Consider the following 27,475-nt stretch of genomic DNA (forward strand, 5'->3'; position numbering starts at 1 on the left):
ATATATATATATATAATATATATATATATATATATATATATAATATATATATAATATATATATATATAATATATATATAATATATATATATATATATAATGTGTATGTATATGTATATGTATTTTGTAATTATGTATGTACACAAACTTGTACAGTACATGCACATGCATGCAAAACTGGATTTAAATGTTTAATACAGGCCTTTTAGTAATATTCCACATTTGAATACCAGTATCATATTTATAGCGGATGTATTTTTAGAACCGTTCTATAAATATTACCAGTCTTTGACATTGTCTTTGTGCATTTACTACTAACCTGTAAAAGGCCTTATCTAAATGTCAATATGGATGTTTGGCAGATGAAAATGTCTGTTGGAATCGTACTGTTTTATATAAATGTAATAGCGGTCGAAGCATTGATGGAAAGTTAGTATTTAAAAGGGCTTATTTTGTTCAAATAAATTATGCAACTAAACAGAACTGCATTTGGTGCCTTTAAAATATATAGAAGAATGCTTTTAGGAGGTAACAAACTGTTTTAGTACATTTTATTCCTTTCCACTACTTCTCATTTTAACTTAACCCAATTTGTAACTGTTTAACAGCATAAACCACAATTTGCTTTCCAAAATGAAAAGCAGCCAACCTGCATTTGCATTTCATATTTTTGCAGTGCAGATATCTGGGTGTGTTAGCAGTTTCTGCATGGTTGTTTAAAGAAGGGCATCGCCTGATAGCCCCCTGTTACACTTCCTTATTATTCTTATAACTGGAAAGGCACTAAATGTACTTTGGAGTGGCTAATAAGTTCATAATATATTTGTTTTTGTTTAGTTTTGGAGGTGTGGTGGTAGTGTTTTTATTGATAAGGAAACGTTTTCTAGTTTTAAACTGCTATTAACGTAGCTTATTCTTAGTCTTCCTGCTGTGGTTATTTCATATGAAACCACGGTCCACAATTCTGTACCAGCACAGTATAGCACATGTAGGATCTTCGGTATGTCCACGTTTTAATTAAATGGCTGAGCAGAGACCTCTTGTACATGTGACAGATGAAGTAATTTTAAGTCCATCTGCAATTTCATTAATTTGTATTCCACAGCAGAGCTACTTTTTATACATTAAATCCAGTTGTGATATTTGATGACTGGGAATGTTGGATGAAAAGGGTGTAACAATACCCAATATTTCAAACAATAACATTTTTACTTTATTTAATTTTATCTAACAGGTGTACAAGATGTATCCTTTTGAAATCATGTGACTTAAATTAAGTACAACTATTTTAAAAAAAGCTTAAACTTTTTCTTTAGCAAACTGGGTGAACACATTTTGATTCGCTGTTCTCCAAAGCTGTAACTTACAGTTTAGGGGCTTTACTTCACCTGGTGTCATGCACTGCTTTCCTTGGACTTTGTTCATCTTTTGGTTTTGGATCACTACTACTATCACTACTTCAAACATACTTGAAGGTTGTTGCAGTCTAGTTCATTTTGCTTCAATATGTTTTTGTTCCCCAGCACTTTATAAATCATTGTAACTTCATTTTATATATGTGTATGTACATTTTGTTCTATCATTTAGGTACTGGTTGCTTACTTTTTGCAAATAAAGAATTTTAAGTCAAACCATTGTCCAATTTAATTTTTAGTTTTTATTCCTTGATTAACAAATCCACTAATGCAAATCATTACAAAATATGTATTCATAACTAAATGCATCAAAGATCTAGAGTTTAAACTGGAAAAGAAAAGGGAAGGGGGGGCATTACAAATGAAGCTACTATCAAAGCTGCAAATACAGTCTACATAAGTATTAATGTAACCCATTTATTTACTTAAACATTATCAGGATCTGGAACACAAATAGTCACTGATAATTTCAAAAGGTAAAAGTGCATTTCAGAGCACATGAATGATAATGCAAATTATGTGTTCTCGATCTTCCCTCAAGATGTGTGACTTGATGCCCTTGGTGGACCCAACATTCTCCCCCCCCCCCCACCCCCAAACAGCCCATTCACTATTCTCTCCCTGAGCAGTCTCTTGTAACCTGAATTTTAAATGCATGGTGTCAGTGCTTTCACACACACTGCAGGATCACTTTTTTTTTTTTTCCCTCAACGTAAAACCTGAGGAATGGAATGTAGTGAAAATATCCGTCCTTGTCCAGATCGAAGGCGAGGCTCAAGCGGTCAATCTCGGCGGGGGCAACATTAAATTTCAATGTTAAGAAAAGGGCATAAATAACTCTCAGGGGCACTTTTCCAGAGCCCATAGGGTCATTGGCTCTGAGGATGGACTTGATCGGTCTCCATTGTTTAACTATGTGGTTCCTCAGCTTGATCTGGGTGAGTGTCACAATGTTCTCTTCTCTGGGACCTTGACCCCCAACCCCCAAAAGGTTTTGCATTAGTATCTCTACTTGGTACAGTAAAGATGTTTTTAAAAGTTCTTGAGGTTTTCCTGTCTTTGTTTGGCTGGTATATTGAGTCCTCCAGGTCAAGAATAATACTTCAGATCTGGAGAATACATATATTTTAAACCATTTAAAAGGAACTCTACTAAAATATTTCAGAATTATATACATAGGAAGATGTTTTATAAGGGTTACGTTATACACAATGTAATTTTAAAGATCCTTTTCAAGTTGGAGTGGCCCCGTTTAAAAGTATAAGAGTGACTGACTAGTTTTGTTAAAAACAATTCAATTGCAGTGATTATTCAAGTAAAAATGTAACTGGAATTGAATCAATGCCTTACTTTCAAAGTCAGTGTATTCTGAGGTAAGCCTGCCCCCATGTGGTTACTAAGAAACAATACATGTAATCCTTTTTTGTAGACCCTTCCCTCGCCTAATTAATCCTTATTGTAACTCCAATCGTTTCAAATCTATTCTAATGTATTGTTTTTCCCCCTGAACATGAAAATCAGCAGATTATACAGGGATAATTATCTTAAATGTAAATGGTTATGCTGAACTACGATTACAGTACTTAATGGAAAGACTTGACACTAGACGGTATTCTATTACGCGGTTATTAATCTTCACAATAGTCAGTAACCCCACAATGGCCAATGCCAAAATGCACGCATTAGTTAAACAATTAGAAACACAACCGTAGCTATTATTGAAGTTTTAAGTTTCCTGGGGAATCTCTCCCTCAGCCTGGCCAAAACCAAGATGGAACCCTTGTTCTATGAAATGAATGTGGCTCCATTAGGCCACATGACCGTGTTCAAAACAAACCACCATGTGTGATCTGAGCGGAGTTACTCATTTTGTTCAAGTTCTTAGCTGGGTGAAATGGCTTTAATAGAGATTACAGATAAACCTCCGACAAATCAATAAAGAAAGCTCACAGTAATTTACTGCAATCAAGTTGTTAAGTGTAGTCTTATTACAGTTGACAAGGGCTGTGCGATTTCACATTTCGCTTAAGCAGACAGTATGTGCTAGTTTCTGATTTACTCCTTATTTCAGACTGACCTGCAGTTATGACAAATGATAAGACCGATGCATCTGTAACGTGATATTGCTAATATAAGTTAATATTTTATTGAGTTTTTATTGTACTGTTTATCTGCTTTGGAGTAGAGAGGTTTAAAAATGGCATATTTCTGTACTTCAACGTCAAAGAAAGGAGTGAAAGAACAGTAGCAGGGACTCAGAACTTACCAAGGTCCTTCATTTTCTTGAGTTTGCTAAAGTAAAGGACAAACTTCCTCAAAGAAATGGCCTCCACTGGGTAACTGATGGGCAAACTGTACCACAATTTGCCAAGCTCCAACGGCAGAAGAATGACATTCATCCTGGCAAAACACAAAATTAATTGAAGTAATCTACAAACTGCTTAGGTAAATAATAATTAGAATAATACAATCAGTACAGCTCTACATTTACAGATTGCTCTGTAATGTGTGATTGATTCTTTAGAGAGATACGTTTAGCACTCTAAAGTTGTGTATACAGTATCTACTACATTCATGTAAATGTTTGTAAAACCATGTAAGTCACCTTGGATAGATTAGCCTGTAAAATAACTTTGCACTGTTTAGAAGAAGAAAATAAGGTGTGTGTGTCTGTATATAATACATAGTTTGTAATTTTAAAATAAAACTACGGTTTAAATAAAAAAGTAGCTGCATTAATTTCACAATTGCCTGTGTTTTCTAACAAGGACAGAATGTGTAACTGTGGTGAAATTAGATAAATAAAGCCATTAAATTTCAGCTGCAGACACAAACAAAAAAGCATACACTTGAAAGCATCTGAGCTTGTTGCAGTATTTTTGTTTTATGCTTTGTGTTGTGGAAGGCGGTCACCAGATTACGATTCCAGAGAACCAAAATGATGATTGTGCAATGTTGTTTTTTTTTCATTTAAGCATCTGTCATGTTGTAGTGCAAAGGACCTTTAATCCCCCTGTCCCTCCCTTGCCTCTCCACTTTATAATTGTATCAGAGTGCATGGTTCACAGTGCAGCGGGCCCAATTATTACTTCTGCAGGATGCTGTCCAGCTTCTCCTTGTCAGCAGTGCATTCATCATTGTTGCAGACTGAGATGAAAACCTTGCAGAACAGACGAAAGCGCTCTTGCAGGAGACCGTGGACGATGGCACGCAGCTATGGGGAGAGGGAGAGAACAGAAAGAGAGAGAGGTGTATCTGTTGTTTGCAAAACCTTGCAAATAACAGATACACCACTCTTTTTCCTTTCTTAGTTTACCTCCTGCAGTGGCCTTATCTTCTGAGCATGGCTGAACCTGGCCCAGTCAGCTCTGAAGCTCTCGTTATAGCGCAGTCTGTCGTAGCGAACATGAATGAGGGAGCTGCACCTCTCCACTTCTTCCTTTAGCTCAGAGGTGCTTGGCCTTTATATATAAAATCAAAATTAAAAGTCTACTAAGTTATGTGTCATTTTCAGAAAGGTCTCTTAAGGCTTCTCTGCAGTACCCGACATGGTGCAAAAAATAAAGACACAAACGAGAGCCCTACCTGTCCTGAAACAGCAGGAGGAACTTGTTGTAAGAGATGAGGCGAGTCTCTGGATCCCCAACGATGCCGGCTAAACTCCTCAGCTGCTCGTCTGTCAACTGCACCTGGAAAGTCTTTTCAACAATTTCCTTAAACTGTTCAAGCCTCACTGACCCGTCACCAGAGGGGTCAGCCTTCCTGAGATGAACAAAACAGTCGACACAAAATGTGTTTAGGTGCTACAGCCATGTACATTTTGGTGTTCACGTATCTGTGCTGCTGAGAAGAAGTGTTGGGATTAATTCCAAAGTACTGCAGGTTATAAAACGGGTGCTACCTAAAGTCCTCCTTTCTTACTTAGGGTAAACGTTTGTTCTTTGCTCTGACCTCAGTTCTCTCAAATTGTAATCTCAGTGGGATTTTCAACTTAAATAAATTGACCTTTATATTTATAACAAGGTTGTAACCGAACTCCACTCCATTCCACTTTTAGTAGTGTTCCAGATGGAAAACACACACCATATTTGCTTAACTAATACTGAACTGAACTACTCTGAAGCCCCCCCAGCCCCTGCCTCCCTTCCCACAGTGCTCTTTGCTCCGGGTGCGCCTGTGAGGAGCAGCTTGTCAGATTTCGGTGTGTGGTTCACCTGAAAGCCGCTATCAGTCGCAGGAGCAGCCTGTGACACAGCTCCAGCAGTCTAGTCTCTGCCTTGGATGCCATCAGCCCCTCGCTGCAGCCCCCACTCCCTGTGCAGTCACTAGTGCAGAGAAAAATGGAACGATCAACCAATCAACAATCTATCACTCCCTTAATTAATTTCCTTCCAAAGCTACTGATAGCTCATAAAAATCCCAGGGGGTTCTGGTGTCTGTGGTTTCCGTACAACTTCTGTTGTAATTCTTTTCAATGAGATACTATTATACAGTCTATTATCTTTGCCCCTGGAATCATATCTGCTTACTGTCGGACAGTTTATTATTATAATCTCATTTGCTCTGAAGCTTCCTAGGTTTTTACTTCTCCCATAAAATAAATACATGCATGAGGCTGGGGTCAAGAAGTTATCTCCGACAAAGCAGCTTTGATTTACATTTGCAGGCAAGCTAGGCTAGCTAAGAAAAGATCGCAGGGAACTGTACAAGGTAAACATTTAATGCCATGTTTATTTTACGGTGGTATGTAGGCAAACTACTCTTGCAAATCACTCTTTGGTAGCTTTTATTCTGTGATTAAACTCCACTGAAAGAGATGTATACCAGTTAGTAAAACCTAAAGCTTCAGTATGGATAATAAACAGAGTTTCCTGTTTTAAAATCATCTTCATATCCTGAGCTGTTGTGGTAGCAGCCCTCCACAAATACAGCAAAAAAAGTCTCAACTCTATCAGTACTAATATTTGTACTTGAGTGAAAAGCTTACAAAATACTCATCCCTTTACCTTAGACCACTCTTGGCACTATCAATACATCAAGGTGTATTTTTTCCCGACTTATTTTGTGCAGTTATGTGGGTTATTTTGCAGGTGGTGCTACAGCTTATTATATCAGTGTAGAAAGATTGCATTTTCATTTTCTTTCACACAGTCAAGATACTTTACAAATAATTTGGTTGGATTCTCTTTTCTTCTTAATTATGCCAAAAAATAAACGTTTCTCTTCCCGTCTCACCCCGCCATCCCGTGTTCCACAGTATTGTTGAACATGCTGAGGGAAGACCTGCTGGTTAGCTTCTCCAGAAACCTTTCATAGTTCACCATCCCATCTTTGGACCTGAGAGCCAACCTGCAAAATGCATTCCTTTATGTCATATTGGTGATATTAGGTTGGCTTTCAAAGGTGGCTAACAATGTATTTTTAAGTCAAATGGTAAAAAAAACACACAACATTATGATACAATTTTACATGAGCCTAAGATTATTCAGAAAATGATTCGCAAAACCTACACTGAGATATAACTGTGTGTGTGTGTAAGTCAGCTAAAATAGGTCACAAGCATGTTGTGTTCAACAGCGCAATTTTGTTTAGGCCTAATATGTCCTTTATATATTTATCATTATGCCTTCAACCATCAGTGAAAGTGAACCGCGGGTTGCAGAAAATGCTGACAAGCCTACTTGTTCTTTGAGGATTATTTTTCCTTTCTAATAGCACTGATGTACAGCACACTTAGTTGGTCTGGCAACAGGGGAGGCTAAACCAAAGCTTATAAGAAAGGATGAAAACTGACATTTTAATAAGGTGTTTCCAAAACCAAAAAAAAGGACAGGTCATCTAAATGATATATGTATATATTCCACGTCTCAGATATGAATGTTTTTTGGAGCTCTGTTCTTACGGAAATCAGATCCCAGGGTGTTTGCTGGAAATCACCTGGGCTGTGCATGTCATCTGACACGAAGGCTGTTTTTTGTGCAACGCAAGTATATTAATACAGCTTTTATGATCAGAGACTCAAACTACCAAGATCAGCAAGACGTGTGCTTAAATATCTACTGTTAAGTGCAAACACAGCAACACAGAAATCAAGTTTCTGTAAAAAAATAAGTATATATATACAGGGGAATCTGCTGGGAGTTTGCAGGTCTTTTTTTATAATGAGTTTCTAGTTACATATTTATTTATTAAAGGGTCAAAGAAACTACCGGTGTGGGGATTGTACTCAGTGAAAGTGTATCGTTATACACTACAATAATCTCTTCTCGTTCCCCTTGATAACATTTAGTGTTGGTTTTGCAGGGTTATGAATTCACATTTGCCTGAAAGCTTTCACCAAGGATGGGGGTATATTCAATTTGTACTGTCTGGCAATAAAATACTGACGTGCAGTGATGAGAAGTAAAAGTGGAAACTTGTAATGAAAGTAGAGGGAGAGCTGCTGAACAAATGCTGGAACTGGGGCCTGGAAAACACACACACACACAAACAGTGGGGACTCACACACTTATCTGTGCATTTCCAAGAGCAATACTTAATGGCCACTTGTGAGAGACGGCCCAGACGTTACTTGCTGAGTCACAGCGAGGTTCAGGCTTTGGCAGGGCTTTCAGGGTGGGCAGAGTTAAAAGGAAAACATGGCTGTGAGCTGCCAACAAAATAGCTGAGCTTTTCCCAGTACCTTGCTAAAAGATGTTCCAGATCGATAGCTCCCATAGGGATGTTAAACTGAGCCAGAGCCTGTCGGAATACAGTGCGGGGAACCTGTAATAAGAAAGATTAGAGAGAGTGGTGAGAATGCTATTATTGTCATTATTACAATATTATCACATAACATGAAGGCTGACACAATCTATTATCTTTTCTTTTTTGACTCCTCTTTGGAAGTTAAGACAAACAGCTATATTTAGAATGCCTATACAAATAAAAAAGCAGATAACCTCTCGATTTGTATAGATTTAATTTAGTTAGCAGCATTTATTTTTAACTTGGAAAACAATACTTCTATACAGTTCTGTGCTTTAATTAGCTAGTATGCAAACACATGAAGAGTGCAGCACACAGCATGGAATCTTTAGCAGCTCAACATGTGAAGAATGCTTCCCCCTTCTTTGAAAAATGGCTTTGCTGACTTCAGCTACAGTATCTGTAAGGGGCTGTCATCTCTTACCAAGCCAGTCTTGTGCTGATCATGCTTTGCAAATGCATGGAGCAAAGCCAGACAGGATTCACTGAGCTGAAGCAGAAAATACAAAACAGCAATGTCAAAATAAGAACATAAGAAAGTTTACAAACGAGAGGAGGCCATTCGATCTATCGTGCTCGTTTGGTGTTCATTAATAACTAAGTGATCCAAGGATCTTATCCAGTCTATTTCTGAATGTTCCCAAATTGTTGGCTTCAGCCACATCGCTGGGTAGTTTGTTCCAGATTGTGTGAAGAAGTGTCTCCTGTTTTCTGTCTTGAATGCCTTGAAGCCCAATTTCCATTTGTGTTTCCAGGTCCGTGTATCCCTGAAGATCTGGAAAAGCTCCTCTGGTTTGATGTGGTCAATGCTTTTCATGATTCTGAAGAATTGGATCAAGTCCCCACGTAGTCTCTTCTGTTCCAGGGTGAAAAGGTTCAGTTCCCTCAGTCTCTCAGTAGGACATTCTCTTCAGACCTGAATAAGTCTGGTTGCTCTCCTCTGAACTGTGTGTTGCCCAGAACTGTACACAGTATTCCAGATGAGCTCTAACTAGCGCATTGTACAGTCTTAACATTACTGCCCTTTTTCTAAATTCTACACTAAATACCTTCTGACTTGCCACATAAACCTTTTCATAGCTTGCACCACTGCATCAGTCAATCATAGTCGACCAATTGTACTGGTCCTGTTGCAGAATATCTTGTCAGAAAACCATTTTAATTAATACAAAAAAAGGGAGATTCTTGTGGAATATTTCAAAACTAATATTTAAAAAGTTTCCATTTGACTTCTTCAAATAAAAGTAATTAATTTGTTTTATTTCATGACTAAAATCATAACGCGAGCCACAGTAGAAGGAAGACCATGTTTCTGAGAGATTGTGACTGTAATGTAAAAATTATTACCCTGAGAAATACCTCCGTGAAGTTGGCACCCCATATAATTAAATAATCACCAAAACTATTCCATTCATTTGTGCTGTGTTTGTGCTGATTTGTGCCGCAAAAATGAAAGTTTGTGCTGGTTTGGTCTTTGAGATATTAAGCATTCTTTTTTGGGCTGTGTGACGTCACTCTCCACCCCATCTCGCTAAAATCGCTCCAAACCGGTGTCATTCGTTTGTGCTCGATTTGTGCCGGTTTGTGCCGTTAAAATGAACACTTTATCTATTTCCATTCCTTAGAAATAACAAATATGATTCGGGACTGTGACGTCACTCTCCACCCAATGTTGTCCAAATCGCTCCAAACCGGTGCCATTCGTTTGTGCTCGATTTGTGCCGTTAAAAGAAACCCTGTAACTATGATCGTTTCTTAAATATAACAGAAAAACGTGTTTTAAGAACAGTGACGTCATTCTCCACCCCATGGCATCCGAATCGCTCCAAACTGGTGTCATTCGTTTGTGCTCGATTTGTGCCGTTAAAAGAAACCCTGTAACTATGATCGTTTCTTAAATATAACAGAAAAACGTGTTTTAAGAACAGTGACGTCATTCTCCACCCCATGGCATCCGAATCGCTCCAAACTGGTGTCATTCGTTTGTGCTCGATTTGTGCCGGTTTGTGCTGTTAAAAGAAACAATCTAATTAATTCCCTTTACATAGAAATAACAAAAATATCTCCCGGATCTGTGACGTCAGTCATGCATTTACCCCATCTCGTCCAACGCACTCATTTTCTGACTCTCGGTGCAGGTTTCTTACCGTCGCTGTCATTTTTTTTTTAATTTATTTTTTAATATTGACAGTTTGATCATTGACAGTAACTTCAAGCCTCAAATCCAAATCACATATGCCCTGTATCTGTGCTCGTGTACCACTTGTTTGAATTCACTTCGTGTATATTGGTACTTAATATAATGTTGTTTGTATTCTGGTCCATCGTTGAACCAAGTATTACATCTCGTTTATTACCATCATGTTTTAGCAGTTTATTCAAAGTAAAAAGTAGACTAACTTTACCTCAGTGAATATATCGTTAAGGCCACTGCGTTATAACAACCATTTGCTCGATTAGTTAGTGTGTGACTTGATACAAGTGCAGCTTATGTTCAAAATGGTTATTGCATTATGCAAGGACGATGATGGAATGATTGGATAGGATAAACAGTTTCATAAGAAATGGAGATAGTTGAAGCTTTTTATCTTCAAATTTGGCTCATCTCTGCTTGCAGTTCTCAGAGAAAGATGCATAAACAGTGAAGCAAGTACAGGTGAGGTGTGTGTTTTATTATGTTTCAAATATTTTAAAGTGGAGACCGCTTATAGCGATCACGGTTATATTGATCAACCGTTTATATGGGTCAAAAAGCTTGGGACGGAATCGTTCCTATACAAATGCTATTTAAATAATTTGCTTATAGTGATCAAGTACTCCGCTTATAGTGTTCATTTGGGTCTTTTCATACATTTCAACATATGGAGAAAAATAAATAAAACGACGAACGTGATCGTTATAAGGGGTCTCCACGGTACTAAAAAAGTCGAAACATAGATTTGTCTTAATTTGATAGCTAGACAAATCTCATGCAAGTTAGTAAAAAGTTAACTTGGTTTTGGACAAAACCAAGATCCAGGCATCAATTGACAAGTTTGTGAATTGACTTTTCCAGGCGGCCAAGAGCCGACATACAATACAGACATACAGCCGGCATTGATAGTCCACAGTTTATTTATTGTGAAACCACCGGCAAGCTGTGTCTTAGCCTAGCCTATTTGCACTACCGACGTATTTTGAAAGTATATCAAATTCAGGTAATAGCGAAGCTTTCAGTTTCATTACTTTATATTAATGTAATAAATATATAAATGTTAATTAAATAGTAATCTGCATGAGAAATAAATAAAAAAATAAGAAATCGGTTATAACGATCTGAAGGATCTGAACGACTGAAGTGTAAAGCAATTGGTCGGGAACCTGTGTCACCCTTGGGACTTGCACGTTTTGTTTATTTATTATTAATTGTTTTTCATTATTTCGTTTTGAGCACTTTATTTTGGTTTGGACTACTTATTTACTTCATTATTATTTTCTTTTTTATTTGATTGCACGTAAACCACTCGCTCTCGCTTTTATTGTATTTTCTATTTTTATTTTGAGCGCTCTTTTATAATTTATTTTGTTTCTCACGCCGCAACTCAGGCAAGGGCACAGTGAGACGGACGGTAATAGAGATTTCGGGTAGTCCCCTGTGTTCCTTGCGGTGGGAGCTGTTAAACCTTTTGTACTTCTTATATTTTTATGGATCTTCTACACGAGAGCAGCAGAACTTGAGGGGGAGCAGAGCAGCAATGGGCTCGGAGGCGCACAGTCGGGAGACGAGATAAGGACACCTGTCCCGAGTACCAAGCCACGGAAGTGGAGGCTGGTGCTCCGCCGGCTGTGCTGTTCAATTATTTAGGAGCTCCTCTCACTCGACTGGTTGTTTCTTTTTTTCTCTGTTCTCCTTCTGTTGTGTTTTTGAGGTATTGCGGTTGATGGCGGGATTTTTATCAAGAGGCTCGCCTACCGCTCGAGTGGAAGACTCGAGTGGGAGCTCTGGTGGACGAGTTCAGTATTTCATTTGTTGTTTTAAATTCTTTTTAACCTTTGTATAAAACGTGGGAAGTAATTTTATTAAATTATTGAAACCCATCCCTTTGTACTGTTCTGCTGCAACTGGTGTGTGGACCGCTGGATAAAAAAATCTTGGAAGAGGTATTTTTGTAGTTGGTTGTGGCTGCTCGGGGGTGTTGCAGCCCTAAGACTCCTGATACTCAACAGCCGAAATTCAGGTGGCTAGTACGGCTACTTTTATAATTTTGCCTCGTCTTTCGCCCCTCCCCGGGTGACGCGTTTTAGTTCCCGGCCAAAAGTAATAGTTTGATGAAATAACGCCAACCATATGAAACCAACCTATGCTGGTTTTCTACTTGGCTGGTTTAACCTGGTTTCACAGTCTGACCACTTGAAAAGTGGACAAACCCCTTTAAACCCAGCCGAAAGACAAGGCTGGTAGACCAGTTAAGACCAAAAAACCATCTTATGCTGTTGTAAGTTTCTTTTTCTTTTTTTCAGCACAGTATCATCTGAAATATCATGAATGTGAAATAACTTGGTAATTAGTTATGTTTAAATTTCAACATGTAATCAATATTGAAGATTAAAGTATCAAGCAGAATGCAGCTTACAGCATTGCTATTTAAAGATGGAACAAAGAACAGGCAACACCCAATGCTTGTGTATACTTTCAAATGCAAAGATGAAAAAGCTTCAACTATACTAATTTCTTATGAAACTGTTTATCCTATCCAATCATTCCATCATCGTCCTTGCATAATGCAATAACCATTTTGAACATAAGCTGCACTTGTATCAAGTCACACACTAACTAATCGAGCAAATGGTTATTATAACGCAGTGGCATTAACGATATATTCACTGAGGTAAAGTTAGTCTACTTTTTACTTTGAATAAACTCCTAAAACATGATGGTAATAAACGAGATACCAATATTAAGTACCAATATACACTAGGTGAATTCAAACAAGTGCTACACGAGCACAGATACAGGGCATATGTGATTTGGATTTGAGGCTTGAAGTTACTGTCAATGATCAAACTGTCAATATTAAAAAAAAAAAAAAAAAAAAAAAAATGACAACGACGGTAAGAAACCTGCACCGAGAGCACAAACGAACGAGTCGGAAAATGAGTGCGTTGAACGAGATGGGGTAAATGCATGACTGACGTCACAGATCCGGGAGATAATTTTGTTATTTCTATTTAAAGGGAATTACTTAGATTGTTTCTTTTAACAGCACAAACCGGCACAAATCGAGTACAAACGAATGACACCGGTTTGGAGCGATTTTAGCGAGATGGGGTGGAGAGTGACGTCACACAGCCCAAAAAAGAATTCTTAATATCTCAAAGACCAAACCAGTACAAACGTTCCTTTTTGCGGCACAAATCAGCACAAACACAGCACAAATGAATGGAATAGTTTTGGTGATTATTTAATTATATGGGGTGCCAACTTCACGGAGGTCTGAGAAATACTTCTACTAGATGTGATATTCACTCCATGATAAACTCCCTGCATCTGTATTTTCCTACTACAACTGCAGCTGGCCACATCCTGTAACTAAAACACTTCAATCAATTCCACACCATATCCATTTCAGCTGTTCAGATCTTTTGCAGGAGAGCATCGAGGGTCAAGGGCATTGGCTACACTGAGTCAGAATTCATATAGTATTGAGCGAAGTGTAATTGGGTACAAAGTTATACTATGTACACAGGAATTATATAGTATGTATTGTTTTTTCTGCTTGGCTAGACTAAATCTAAATCAGCTGGATGAAATGGAACTTTGGTAATGTACTTTCTTTAACACACCACATAAAATCCTTTCTTCCTGCACCAAGAAAGAAAAACCTGAACAGTTCATTGTCTGTTTAGTTCCCAATATCTGAATAGGGAAATTAAAAACTTGTTCAATTCCACCACCCCCTTTTCTTCACAAAGGGACGATGGAGGCATGAGAAGAAAGTGAGATATTTTATTAGCATTGCTGTCATCCACATTGAGAAGCTGTGATCACCACAATACAAAAGACAGCACTTTGTTGGAGAGCATTCAAATGATGCCACGTTCAATCATGAAGTGCACAGAAGATGTGAGGTTTTCAAAATCCTGAAATGGACAACCAACCCATATGGAACAAACGTATTTTTCATATGGTAGATATGTTCCTTATAGCACATGCCCAGAATGCCCCGCCCCTGTACAATTACAATGTATGGGATATACTGTAAACATATTTATTCTGCAACCCATATATTTGTTTTTTAATTTCAAAATATAGTGACGTTCGTTACTACCCATTTATTTTCAACCTGTAATAAATAAATACATGGACTAAGTGACAGACTAAAGCAGAAATATATTTAAATATATCCCATATACTTAAAAAATACAAAAATGTGTCATTTAAATGTCATACATTTCTGCTATCTAATAAAAATGTATGTTTGAGCCATATGGTGTTTCAATCTTGACACAAGGAACAGGAGAGAAACCACAAATGGAAATACAAGAAGATTCAGGGCTGAGAATAAGAGACTCTAGATAAGAAAAGGTCCCTGCATAAATGTTATCTCAAGGTAAGCAGGCTATCCTATCTCCAAAAATATTTTAAATGAGTCATATATTATTGAATGACTGGTATTGTCTTTTGCACCTCTTACACAGAAAATGCATTTTAAAAGGATAGTCGCTATTTATATGTTTTGGTTTCCTATGAAAGGATAGAAAACTATGTATCTTACCTTGGTTTTTAATACTGTGACTATTTCTTCAAAGCCCGGATGAGTCCCAGTTGCTATTCTCCTCTGTTGCACTGTGTTAGATGATTGTGGGGAATGACTTCTGACTGGACCTGCAAACAGTATGTGTTACAATGATACAATAAGAGAGCTTCTTTATCTGTTTTGGGAAACTTAAACAGCTACTGTGCATTTTGACCACAAAAGACACCATTTATGTCATTAAGCAGGAAATAAATAACTAATAAATAAATAAATGTGTACCTAAAACACAGGTGCTTTGTTTCATGTTGAGAACATTGATAATAAGGGACCATCTGTGTAACTGCTAGATCAGTGATCCCATCAAACTACAATTTTGGATTCACCCCTGATAAGTATTTCCTTTTCATTCAAATAAATCCAGATGAAATGCATTAGATACTCCACTGAAATATACTTTTCATTTAATTGCTGCACTAATAAATGCTTGCTTATCTGAATTTGGTTCAAGTTACAAAGCTATAGGAACAAATAGAAAAGAAAGAAAAGCTAGTATTAATAGTTTACCTTGAGGAATAATCCCAAGCTGTTTGATGAGTGAGTCTGTGTTCGTGTGTTGTGCACTGTTCTTTGAAATCCTGAAAGATGTGCTATAAAAATTAATAACTTTAGACAAACAGAACATTTTAACAACACAAAAGATACCAGAAAAAGTAATAGAAAGAAAAATATGTCCATTGCTGGGAAGTAACGATCAAGTTCAATATATATAGAAGTGCCTACAATTATCCTCTTATTGTTTGAAAATGAAGAAATCTATAGAATATATATATATATATATATATATATATATATATATATATATATATATATATATTCTTCATTTTCAAACAATAAGAGGATAATTGTAGGCACTTCTTTGTACAAGTTATGTGGATATTACTAAAAATACCAAACATGGCATTTGGAAACTGCAGTCACTGTGACAGTGTTAGAGTCAGGGAGAAATAAAAGGTGACTATAATTCATGTCAGAGCTGATTAAGTTAAACATGTCCTTTCTTACCTTAGCACAGAGACAAAGGCAGTGTAACATAACCTGTGACACGGTGCTTACCTCATCCTAATTACGAAATGCGAGATGTACCTAGCCTCAGAGAGCGGTAATACTAGACTATGTTCAAAAGCAAAGTGTTTTATTTTTGTCACTATGTAGCTCTAAGAAAACAATATTTCATTTAAAATACTGCATCAACTTGAAATTAAAATGTTTGGTTAAACTTGATGGCAGAGATTAAACTAGGACTGGTTTGCATCTGATTTGAACTTTGAACAACACTCTGGGTGGACTGGTCATGAAGGAAATGTGCATTTGTTTTACTTTTATATTTGAGTTTAAATATATAGATATATTTTTTTAAGTATAGTTTAAGGAAAGAAAACAAATCACTGAATAAAATCTTTTTAGTTGAACAGTGTTTGAACTTTCAAATCCTACTGTATCAATTCATACCAAAACGTATACATTCTCAAAAACATAAAAGCATAACTTTAAAAAAGGAACACTTATTTTTCTAATCTTATTAATCCAGTAAGGAAATGAAGACCATTCTCAAAAAGTCCAGAACCGAGAAGATAATATTATGGTCTAATAATGGTCGTTAGCGTGATAATAAAATGGCTTTGTCAATATCAGGACAATTCAGCAAGCACAAGAACCAAAAAACTTAAAACACCAGGTGGCCAATATCATGAAATGTAAGTACCCAAACAGTGGTCATTCATTAGCCTGATCAGGAAACTGCCTGGTGTTCAATTATATCATGAGGGGAAACCTCATTACTATTCTCTTCTCTGCTGTGCTGTTAATGTGATATTGAACGCTTAACCAATATGTGTTTAAAAGCTAATTCACCGATAAATGTTATGTGGAAGAGTGCAAAAAGGTAAAACACATCAGTGGTTATCTAGCCACAGAAAAGATGACTATGTATGTATGTCGTCTGTCTTGTGTACCGTGTTTGCAGCAACCTACAAAGCAGTGTGTGCTCCGACCAAGGATTAATACTTTTAAATTAGTTCAAACCACATCTGATAAAAGAGAATAATGAGAGTCCAAGCAGAATGTCAATTGCCAGCCAGTATCTGCATGCATTCATAAAAATGAGGGGGGGAAAAATACAGGGAGATGGATAGTTTTACAAATACATGTTTCGAAAGTCTCCCCCGTACTCTTATACAAGGAGTGTATGCCAAGAATTTCCTGTCTCTGCAGAATTACCTGGCATATCTAGGGTAAGTCCCCAGGGCTTCAGGGCCTTCCTCTTTCTGGAAGTTCTGCCTCAGAGAAACATTTTTAACAAGGAGCTTTCCCACAGAAGTCTGGAGCCTCACCTTGCCCAGAGCCTATCCAGTTCTTCCTCATTAATCAGGAATCCAATGTTGTCAAGGAATTGTCTGAGCTGCTCCACTGAGATGGTCCCACTCGGTCCCAGGCAGGAGGGCGGCAGGCATTTTTCAATGAGGAAATCACTGGCAAAACAAAGGCAGTCTGAGTTCTGTAGCTAAGCATTATCAATGAATCAGTCCTCTTTAGTAATGAATCACTCCTTCGCAAAGTGGCTTCACACATTGGACCAAACCACATAAGAGGTCATAAGTCTAAAACACCGAAAAAGTAAACCATTAGGCACAGATTTGTGAAAAAACAAAAACACAATGATGGGTTGATGGGTGTAGCTGAAACCGGGGGGGAGGTAGGGAACAGCAGATGACGATAAGGGCTTGTGATTTAGACACCATCTGGTATGAGATTTTACACCTCGAGGAGTTGCTAAATCTGAGGATATTCTAAGCGTGAAAGTTGGATATAGATTATGTTAATTGTTGAGGACCAACTGACAAACATTGGTTCATGGGTTCATGGGGGAATAGGTTAAGTGACACACAATGAAACATACAGGTCAACCAAATCAACACTTGATCACAGATTATAAACTTGTACGGTGGTTTAATTTATTGTCAGACGCTACTACTTAAAAATAAAAATCTTGATAGGACACATGTTTGTAGTTTACGATTCGCAAGACAGGTCAAAGTTTTGATATGTTCTAGGCCCAAATATCTTTCAGAGGGACATTTGGTTTGATTTCCAAAAATGTAAACGGCTCATCTTTGTTTCATATTTGCTACAGACCACAATGAACATTGCCTCATTTCAACAAAACTGTGATGAAAAATAACATATGGAGTTTGAACATGAGTTAGTGGTGCATAATGGGTGAGTACAGTTAAACTATATCTCCTGAAGAAGAAGACAATTTCAGATTTTTATATCTATGTGTTTACTGAAGTATAGGAAAATAAAAATACTGAAATTTAACAAAAGTCCTATAAGCATGAACTTCATTTAGTATGACATAAAATACAAGCGCTTTTAAACTACAATCTTTACTTATTTATTCTTAGAAAAAGCAAATCACAACCAAAAAAGGTTTATTATCAATATTATGTTGTACTCTGTAGACCAGTACATTAATTTGCTTCTCTCTACTACATGGCTTTGAGCAGCCTCAGCGTTTATTATTTATAACACAGCCAAGAAACTAGCTAAAATTAAGAGTTAAAATGCACATCCACACATATTTCTTATTAGTTAACCCACTGTAGCAAGTTAGTCTATATTCTTGACAGTTTAAGGCTAGCATTATTTAATTGTATAGATTTGTACTACAACCTGCTGCGATAATATATTCAGGATAGATAGGAGCTGCTGTTAAATTGGAGCTCACTGAAGTGTACAGAGTAAACAAAATAATGTGTTAAAAAAGTAAAACACTCAGAACCTCAGATATTATACTATATAATGGGAATATGTATAATAAATTATGATTAAAGGTCTCCATATATTATATCAAGGAAACCAAATCTTAACAAATAACAGATTAGAAGCAGTGCTGTTTATTTACCTCTTCTTAAATTTCTCTTTAATTAAGGTCCAGATCCTCTCAGTGTCTTGGCTATCCATTCCCCGAGACTGGGAGTCAATAGGTTTCTTCTTATTTTCCAAATCTTCAAGCTGTTTTGCCACAGTGGGGGTGAACCATTCATTTTTCTTTTTCTAAAAAGAAAAAAACATATGATTCTATGCTGTATACAAGAAATGCTGTGCTCTAATGACCTCTTCCAATATTGGAAAGCTGTCAAGAACAAGATGAGGTTTTCATAAGTAATAATGCAACAAAAATAGCATTAAAAAGCTTTTGCTGTAGATAAAGGATCTTCGGTAGTTATTAATAGTTTCATATTTATTAATTCATAAGGAAAATGAACTACCTATTGCCAATATTTGTATAAAGAACATCAGGAGCTGGAAAACCTTCTCAGTACCCTTGGAAGATTTCTATGGAGATATTCCATCTGTCTCTTTAGCTTCCCTTCAAGCTCGATGCTCAAGGTCCTTAAGGATTCCAGCCAGATAAACTGACTCCATTCTAAATACATGCTGAGGCCAGAACCATTAATAATATAACACTTTGGGGGCTTTCAGGTAACGGCAAAATGGGGAATTGAACCCCGGATTGAACCCTGGTCTCCTGCACCATAATGCAGTGATTTTACCACATCACTTAAAGACCGGGGTTCAATTCCCCATCTCGCCATGACCCGAAAACCCCCAAAGTGTTACAATAGCACATTTAACCTTAAAAGACAGTTTACTGGATTTATTTATTCAATTATTATCTGCACCTTCTTTCTCTATTAATATGGGGGTATGACAAATACCAGCTCCCTTGTCTTGGCTTGCTGTGATTGAGGTAAGAGAACCTCCTGATGTCTGTGAATATATTCAAAGTACAAAAGCACAAAACAAAAACAAGCAGAATTGATATTCTCCATCAGTAGTGGTGTGATCCCCTCAGACTTCAAGCAAGACAAATGTTTTGGTATTAAGAAAATGTAGCTGTAACAGATTGCTACACTAGGTAAATAATATGTGGTTGTAGAGAGCAAGAATTGGAATTGCCTGAAAAGGTGTGAAACAAACTGTATCTGTTTCATTAAATGGGCAAACAAAAAAACAACAGTTTGTCATGTGTTTTTATAGTCTTTAATGATCTAGTATGCTTTGAAAATGTTTCTTGTGAAAACTGTAAGTCATGCTGAGTAATAATAATAATAATAATAATAATAATAATAATAATAATAATAATAATAATAATAATAGTATAACAGTATACAACCATAATAGTATGGTTGTATAAAGCTGCCCGGTTCAGAGAAGGTCTGAAGTGCAGCCAGGGCAGCTGGTCACCTTATCGTTTTCGAACAGCACACTCAGAAAAAGTCTGACAATGCACCTGCACAGGGAAATGTATTTGCCGTGTTTCCGCCTGCCGCATGTGAAACCCAGATCCAGGTGCAAGATACAGGAGGGCCAATTACTCATCAGTGGCAGAGTGAAGAGCGCGTAGAATTAATCTTTTTGTAGTGCTTGCAAAACTTCACAGCTCAGGCAAGCGAAAGATGAAGCTGTAACACCAAACCTTCTGTCTGCTCAGGTAGACATGCAGGTACTCTTCCCGAATGCTATTTACAAATACAGTTCAGTTTCCTTTTATGCACTGCACTGTCTTTCATAATGTACTATGGGTAACTATAATTATATATATCAGTGTTTCCCAACCTTCCTGGAGGACCCCCTGCCCTGCTGGTTTTTGTTCCAACTGAGCTCTTAATTACACAACTGAGTCTTACACTGCATTGCTAGTTCAATTAAGGATTCAATTAGGCAATTAAGCTCTCAGTTGGAACAAAAAGCAGCAGTACAGGGGGTCCTGCAGGACTGGTTTGGAAGTCCCAAGTAAACGTGTCTTAGAAAAATTATGATTGTATATCACTCCCACATGGAAAAGTCACATAATTATAATGTGTTTATATATTTATATTCTATTCAAAATATATTACCTAGATATGAAAACACAGAATATACACATTGTATATATATGATTTTTCCATATGGGTGGTATTCCTGTAGTCCAGTTTAGCACAGTGAAAGCATGGTGAATAAATATGAAACGACTATAAAATAAAGGTAAAAGCACAATGGTAAAATGGTCAAGGGCCAAATCCTGCTGAAAATGACCTTGCATAAGTGAACTTGCATAAGGGCTATTACCAAATATTTGCTCACCTTCTTTAGTGGGAAACAGTCAGTGAAGTCGTCAAAAGAGACACTGGCATGCCCTGCAAGACCTAACCTGAGGAAAACATGATGGCGAAAAAGACCAGTCAGTGTTTAATAATAAACTCCAAAATAAACACAAGAGGGAGTTTTAACTGTGTAACTTGCTATCAAACGTGACATTTTTGCACTTATGCCACTACACTCCAGGAATGTGATGATAAAAGCAACTGCAACCTGTTTGTTTGGGTCCTGACAACCTAGGGTCCTAAACACTTTCACATATTACGATGGCAACCGTACGTTTCTAAACCAGGCAGTGACTAATTCTGAGCTTCAACCTTCTGGACCAGTTTAGTGTCATCCCATTATTTAATCTAAATATGGGCGGGCGTATTCTCACAGGAACCCGTTTCCAATGTTACATTTCAGCTTAGGCGGACAGGGAAAACCAATTCGAATAGTGTTAAACCATCCAGACGATACTTCTGCTGAACCCCAACCCTGGGAACTGCGAGCCTGTTTCTGTTGGTGACCTACTTAAACTAAACAGTCTGCTGACGTCTTTTAGAGAATTCAGATCAGCTTGCATAGGCAGTTTTGTCAGGGCCATTTGTTCTCACTCAAGCTACAGATACCAGTAATTACGAAACAGGTGCTTCTTCTATGTGTTTTACATGAACTGGTTTTGCTCCTGTGTAATTGCTTTTGTGTTTACACTTGAAACATATAGATCTGTATGAATCCTTTGGCTAACCAGTGTCTTCTCTATTAGAAGTGCTGACTCAGCTATGTTCTAAACATGGCAGTAATTAAGCAGAGATTTTTAATGCTAATGCAACAAGCACAGGTATGAAGTAGTCAGAGCTGGTATTCCTTACAGCCTAGGGGCAATAAAAGGAGAAATGCACAATATACGTGTTACCTCCAGGGGAAGTGTTACGCAGGTTTCTGCTTGATGTGTTCCCTTTTTTAAAGAGGTGAACTCAAGAAAAAAAAAACATCTACATGCAATGCAATATTCATGGCAATGGCCAAAGAAAAGGGAACTGATGCTGCCTTCAGAATGAATATTTCATTGTATTCTGACAGGCTTTTATTTTCCAACGTGGACGAGCGATTAAAGCTTAAAAGGCCATTGAGGCTCGAGCCTCAATGTGGATATCTGAGAACTTGCTTTGTTTCTGGATTTGGATATCCATTATGGTGTGAAGCTTGATGAAACAATCAAAGTTGCTCTGGTGTGTCCACGGACTGATACCTTCTTCGCAATCGCTGAAAGGGGTGTTATAGGGAAACAACAAAAATAAAACTGTACCACAGGGCCTAATTAAAAAACGTCACGGGACAATCTGCCCCAGTTGTCGATCAACTTACCAATATAATGGTTTGTGGGAAGGGGTGGGGATAAAGTGTTGTTCAAAGCAAAATGTCTAACACGCAATGAACAATATCAGGGCTTCCTTGGGTTATCTGGAGAATAACAGCAGTGGGTGCCTTCACCTACTGTGTTGGTTTTTGAGAAGCTATAGACCAAGTGATTCTGAAGCAATAATTTGTATTGGGTTCAAAGAGATATTTACTTGTATGCCATTATTGATAGAAAAACTAATCTATCTACAAAGCAAGTCAATATCACTTTCTTTGTAAGGGCTTATGTCTTGTTATAGGTTTTACGCTTGGAATATATGACGTCTGTGAGTTTTTCAGGTTGAGAAAACCAACCAAGAGAGGCTAAACCCCATCCTGAAGAATCACTGTCACCTTGACTTGTCCAATTAATTAATTGACTCAATTACTGGGTCAAATTAGTCACAATTACTGCTAATTGAAGGTGATTTCGTGATTGATGAGTTACAGGTAACAATCCAATGTACAGGACCAGGGCTGGAGATGGGTCCCTTTCTAGTGATCATTGGCAACAGAAAATACTTGACTTTACTTGTTCAAAAGAGAATTCACTTGTTGAGGGGAGAGATATCCGCACAGACTCCACAGAATTCGGTTTAGCCCTTCCCTAGAAACACAAGGGAAAAGAAAAAGAAACATATTGCAAAAGGAATAAGAAAATATATAGATACTGTACAAACATGATTGGCTTTATTCCACGAAGAACAGCATCCACCCCAAATGACACTGTAGAGTGGAATGGGTTAAGAAAAACTGGAGCTACACAGTTGATTGTTTTTTCATTTAATTACAGAGAAGATAAAAGACTTTATACTTTTCATTCATTTACTTTATACAGAGTAGATCACTGACAATTTAATCTCTGCTAGAGTAAGCACTGCTTATCTTCTTTCACAAAAAGAGAAAGATAAAAAAAAACCTGAGCAGTGCCATTAATTACACTGTCTGTTCTTCCTCGAGGTGTGTGTCTAGGGGGTGATGTATTATCTAAGATGCTGTGAGACAGATACAGTGAATACCAGCCAGGTCTGATAGGGGATATTGTGCCACCGTGCTTCCTAAAAAGTGTCTGTTTAGAACGACAAAAAGGGAGAGTAATGATTTTAGCCAGGTAAAAGATCAAAATCTGCAAACCTACTTGGAAACTCTGCCTTCACCTTTGGGATCGTTGGCTCGAAACAACTGATGGACACTGTGGAGGTGGGAGCGTAGTTTCTCTGTGATCAGCACAATAATCTGAAGGCAGACGTTAAAGAGGATGCCAGTAAGAATGGTGGGCTATTCATCTGCATGGCAGCCAGGCTAAAAGGACTTTTCAATTACCCCCACTGGGGCACCCATGACAGGACTCCCCATGTCTATTATTGTGCTCTCTCTGCTCCTCTTGTCTGTGCTCTGTCTATGTGGATGACTGTTTTCAAATTCATTATTATACACAACAGGTATACAGGTGACAAAGGGTGGATTACATTGAAAACCATTGTACAGCTTTAATTATAAACATAATTACTTTTCTACAATGGAACATACTACAGATTTATTTGTTTAAATAAAATAAAACTGTGTAAACAATTTGATTGTTGGGGATCTAATTTCCTGTAGTACATTCTGTTTTTTATTTATGTTCTTCTACTTAAATGGTTGATTTAGTAAACTGCCTGCATGCACCATGAATGTACCATGAATTGAATGCATTTTTTTAAATCATCAGCTGTAAATAATTTTACAGAGTTTTAAACATGTCCAAATGAGTAGATTATTTGATAATTTAAGAATCTGTGAGTTTAAGTTAAAAAGACATAAAACCTATCCCTCAAGGGCTTGAGTTTGCCATCCTTGTTCATAAAAATTCTTAAAATGCAATCTGGAATAAATAATATATCACAGTTATTTGATGTCTTTAGAATTAGGAAGTGCCAAGCTGTCTAGTTAGCAATCTATAGTCAGCATTCGACTGTAGAGGTGAACAGGCACAAAGTACTGAATAGGAGAAAATGTGAATTGTCAGTAAAACTGCTTTTTTATTATTTTATTTAAAGCTCTGAAACTATTAGTTAATTCAAGGGTTCTAAAAATGCACACACAATTCTTATGCCCAGGGGATTACTTTATATATACACGGAATGTACAAAACATTAGAAACACCTTCTCTTTCCATGAAAGACTGATGAGGTGAATCCAGGTGAAAGCTGTGATCCCTTTTGATGTAACCTGTTAAATCCACTTTAATCAGTGTAGATGATTAAGCCTTGACACAACTGAAACATGGATTGTGTATGTCTGCCAATCAGGGGGTACATGGATAAGACAGAACATCTGAGTGCCTTTCAATGGGGTATGATAGTATGTGCTAGATCCACGTCGGTTTGAATGCGTCAAGAACTGCAACGCTGATGGGTTTTTCATGCTTAGCAGTTTCCCATGTGTATCAAATATGGTCCACCACCCAGAGGACATTCAGCCAATGGTAGGCCACTGGTTGAAAACGGCTCATTGATTAAAGAGGCCAAAGGTGTAACCATGGGAGCACTGCAGTACACCACAATAATATAGCCATTCTTGCTATTATATTGGATTAGTGAAGGGTAGCAGTTCAGTTGTAGTAAATGATTATGCAGTTTAGTAATTAGCTCACCTCATGCAAGCTGGGATGCTTTCTTGACCACAGCTCAGTGGACAGGTGCCCAATGGCAGTGTTAGCACGGAGATTCTTCTCACAACTCTCCAGCCCTGAAACAGTCACATTTATCACAATTATCAAAGCATCAGAATAATGCAGTGCAAGCATTGCTGTTGTCTTGGCCCTGTCTGGTATGAATCAAAATCAGTACAGTTGAAAATTTTAAAACTAATCATTGATGGCAGAATTTACATTTGTTAGACATAAGAAGTCTGCAAAGGAAATAAAGGATGATGAATAGCATGGATCATTCGATAGTAGTGCTTGTTTAATTATGGGTTCTATTGCATGCTTATCAAGTATTCTGAACTGAACTCTTTCACTTTATTTTTCTTCATGACTGCATGTAATTTTTACAACTTCCTTTCCTTCCTGAGTTTAAAATACAGCTGTGTTGTTGAATGTGAGTCAAACAAATCCATAATAATAATTACATAATAATCATTTAAATGTCATGCTGGGTAAGGGCATCTGCCAAGAAAGTCAAGCTTGGTATTGTCATTTGGTTTTATCAGTAATTCAATCTGGGTCATTCAGTTAACACTTCATATTTAATATTTCCTATGTGTCAGACTTGATGTGGCTTATTAGTGGTGTAACTTGCTGTTCCAGTTTACTGTTGATGGTAACCTCACATAGGCTGGGGGCAAAATTTGCAAAAACCAAGTCTGTTACCAAGTGCTGTGTTATTAGAAACACCAGTGGCTCTCAGGGTTAGGTAATCTTAAAACATTTTGAAATAACCAATCAGTTTAAATATGAAATACCTCTAATGTGTTTAATATATGAATACTAACACTAACTGGAGAATTAAGTGGATTAGAGGCTTAAGAGTCTCCAGTATACACGATGTGCCATTGCAACATTCTGTTCATGTTTCGTTGGTGTTCTGTACTTTATTCTGATCATGTATATAACAATATGCAAAGTATTACTCAAAAAATAACGTCTTATTCATTCTTGCACACTACTACTACTACTAGAATGCATTTTAGAGGTTTAGATTTGAAACTCAGACAGCACCTGCAGCCACTGGAGCACCCGCAGTCCTCGCTCGCAGGACGACGCTCCCACAATTCCAGGTGTTCCTCCCGTTCCAGGCGGACTCGCCCTGGCGCTTCTCCGGGGCTGCTAGGTTGTTTTTTCCTTGCACGTTAAGAGTTGCATTCAGCGGAGACTTACAAATATTTGGCAGACTAGTACTCACAATACTTCCAGGCATGTCGAGAACTTTTTAGTGACTTTTTCAGAGGTTGAGGACTAATACCCCAGAGAGGTATGTTGTATGAGCGGCTTTGGTCTGCAGCTGCAGTTATGGAGACTGGAATCCCAAGCCTGTTGTATTTAAGTCTCTATGGTAACCTGGCTCCAGATTTTACTGATGATGAATGGTCACTGTGGCGCCACACGTTTTAGTTTTTTTCTGACGCACAGGAAAGTGTAAACAGTCTCTTTCCCTTCCCCCCCTTTTCATTTTTCAATACACAATTGTGGGCAATAAAACTAACCCTGTGCAGTGCAGTGCAGTGCAGTAGTGTCCACTTCAGATGCAAATAGCAGGAGCTGCATGCACTTCAAATATTTTAGTGTTTGCTGTTGATATTCTACGTTGTTCAAATATAAAATCATGTTTTGCACAGGTTTATACTATGCCGTAAACACATACGCAACTTCAAAACAACATTGGATTTATTCTAGCATTCAATCTCAGCCCAGATACTCGGTCGCATTCCCGTAGCGCAGATTTCCGCAGTTCTGCGCTGCTCCACCAATAGGATCGCCGCGATTCTGGAAATCTGCGCAGCACGAGCGCGACCCCGAGAGCGAGGCACCAATCACCTGCACCACGCGAACGCACAGCACGCCCGCCTCAAACTCCAGCAACTAGCGACAGCGGTCAACACTCACACTCTGGTGGGCACGGTTTCCAAAACCGTTAACACCACTCCCCGCTCGGATTCAAAGACTTTTGCAACACAACAATACTGCCGCACGGGATTTAAACAGATAATACATGAAAGGAAACTGAAAACGGATCCAATGCATTTTCATTTAAGTTAGAATGTGGCAATCGTACAACCCTGGGGCAGACTGCAATGTGAGTGCCACCCGGAGCCCGGCTATGAAAATCAAGCCAGTTTTCACCAGCGGGACGGTGGAGCTCAGGCGGTACAAGCAACGGGACCCTGAGGTACTGGCGGATGAAAACGAAAACATGGAAAACCTACAGTCACCTGCAGAAGCGACACTGGCTGTCCCCGAGAGCCCCTCTGGGATCAGATCGAGGTTGTCCTCAGCTGGGCATGG

General features: G+C 37.9%; 1 protein-coding gene across 3 annotated transcripts; it reads right to left on the reverse strand.

The window, feature by feature from the left end:
* Positions 1-1,633: 1,633 nt before the first annotated feature.
* LOC136750400 (EF-hand calcium-binding domain-containing protein 6-like) lies at positions 1,634-26,509 on the reverse strand. Of its 3 annotated transcripts, none has more exons than XM_066705462.1 (18): positions 26,192-26,509; positions 25,124-25,218; positions 23,627-23,724; positions 23,021-23,095; positions 21,088-21,154; positions 18,863-19,014; positions 17,289-17,426; positions 15,463-15,533; positions 14,917-15,026; positions 8,586-8,651; positions 8,097-8,179; positions 6,650-6,763; positions 5,629-5,739; positions 5,000-5,176; positions 4,731-4,875; positions 4,504-4,628; positions 3,681-3,814; positions 1,634-2,383 (listed from the first exon to the last, which is right to left on the reverse strand). In XM_066705462.1, the coding sequence occupies exons 1-18, from the start codon at positions 26,388-26,390 to the stop codon at positions 2,085-2,087; spliced, it is 2,259 nt and encodes a 752-aa protein (XP_066561559.1). In that variant the 5' UTR covers positions 26,391-26,509; the 3' UTR covers positions 1,634-2,084. The 3 variants fall into 3 exon arrangements, with proteins under 3 accessions (XP_066561559.1, XP_066561558.1, XP_066561560.1); XM_066705461.1 differs by having other exon boundaries at positions 15,463-15,545; XM_066705463.1 differs by lacking the exon at positions 1,634-2,383 and adding an exon at positions 2,392-2,523 and having other exon boundaries at positions 15,463-15,545.
* Positions 26,510-27,475: the final 966 nt, after the last annotated feature.

The sequence above is a fragment of the Amia ocellicauda genome, chromosome 5 (assembly GCF_036373705.1).
Source record: "Amia ocellicauda isolate fAmiCal2 chromosome 5, fAmiCal2.hap1, whole genome shotgun sequence".
NCBI classification, from domain to species: domain Eukaryota; kingdom Metazoa; phylum Chordata; class Actinopteri; order Amiiformes; family Amiidae; genus Amia; species Amia ocellicauda.

Excerpts from the sequence above, each read along its gene's own strand:
- LOC136750400 (XM_066705461.1), bottom strand. The coding sequence starts at position 26,390 with ATGCCTGGAAGTATTGTGAGTACTAGTCTGCCAAATATTTGTAAGTCT. Across the intron at positions 23,725-25,123 it reads AGCATCCCAGCTTGCATGAG|ATTATTGTGCTGATCACAGA; the intron begins GTGAGCTAATTA and ends GTCTGCCTTCAG. Across the intron at positions 15,027-15,462 it reads GCTTGGGATTATTCCTCAAG|GTCCAGTCAGAAGTCATTCC; the intron begins GTAAACTATTAA and ends TACTGTTTGCAG.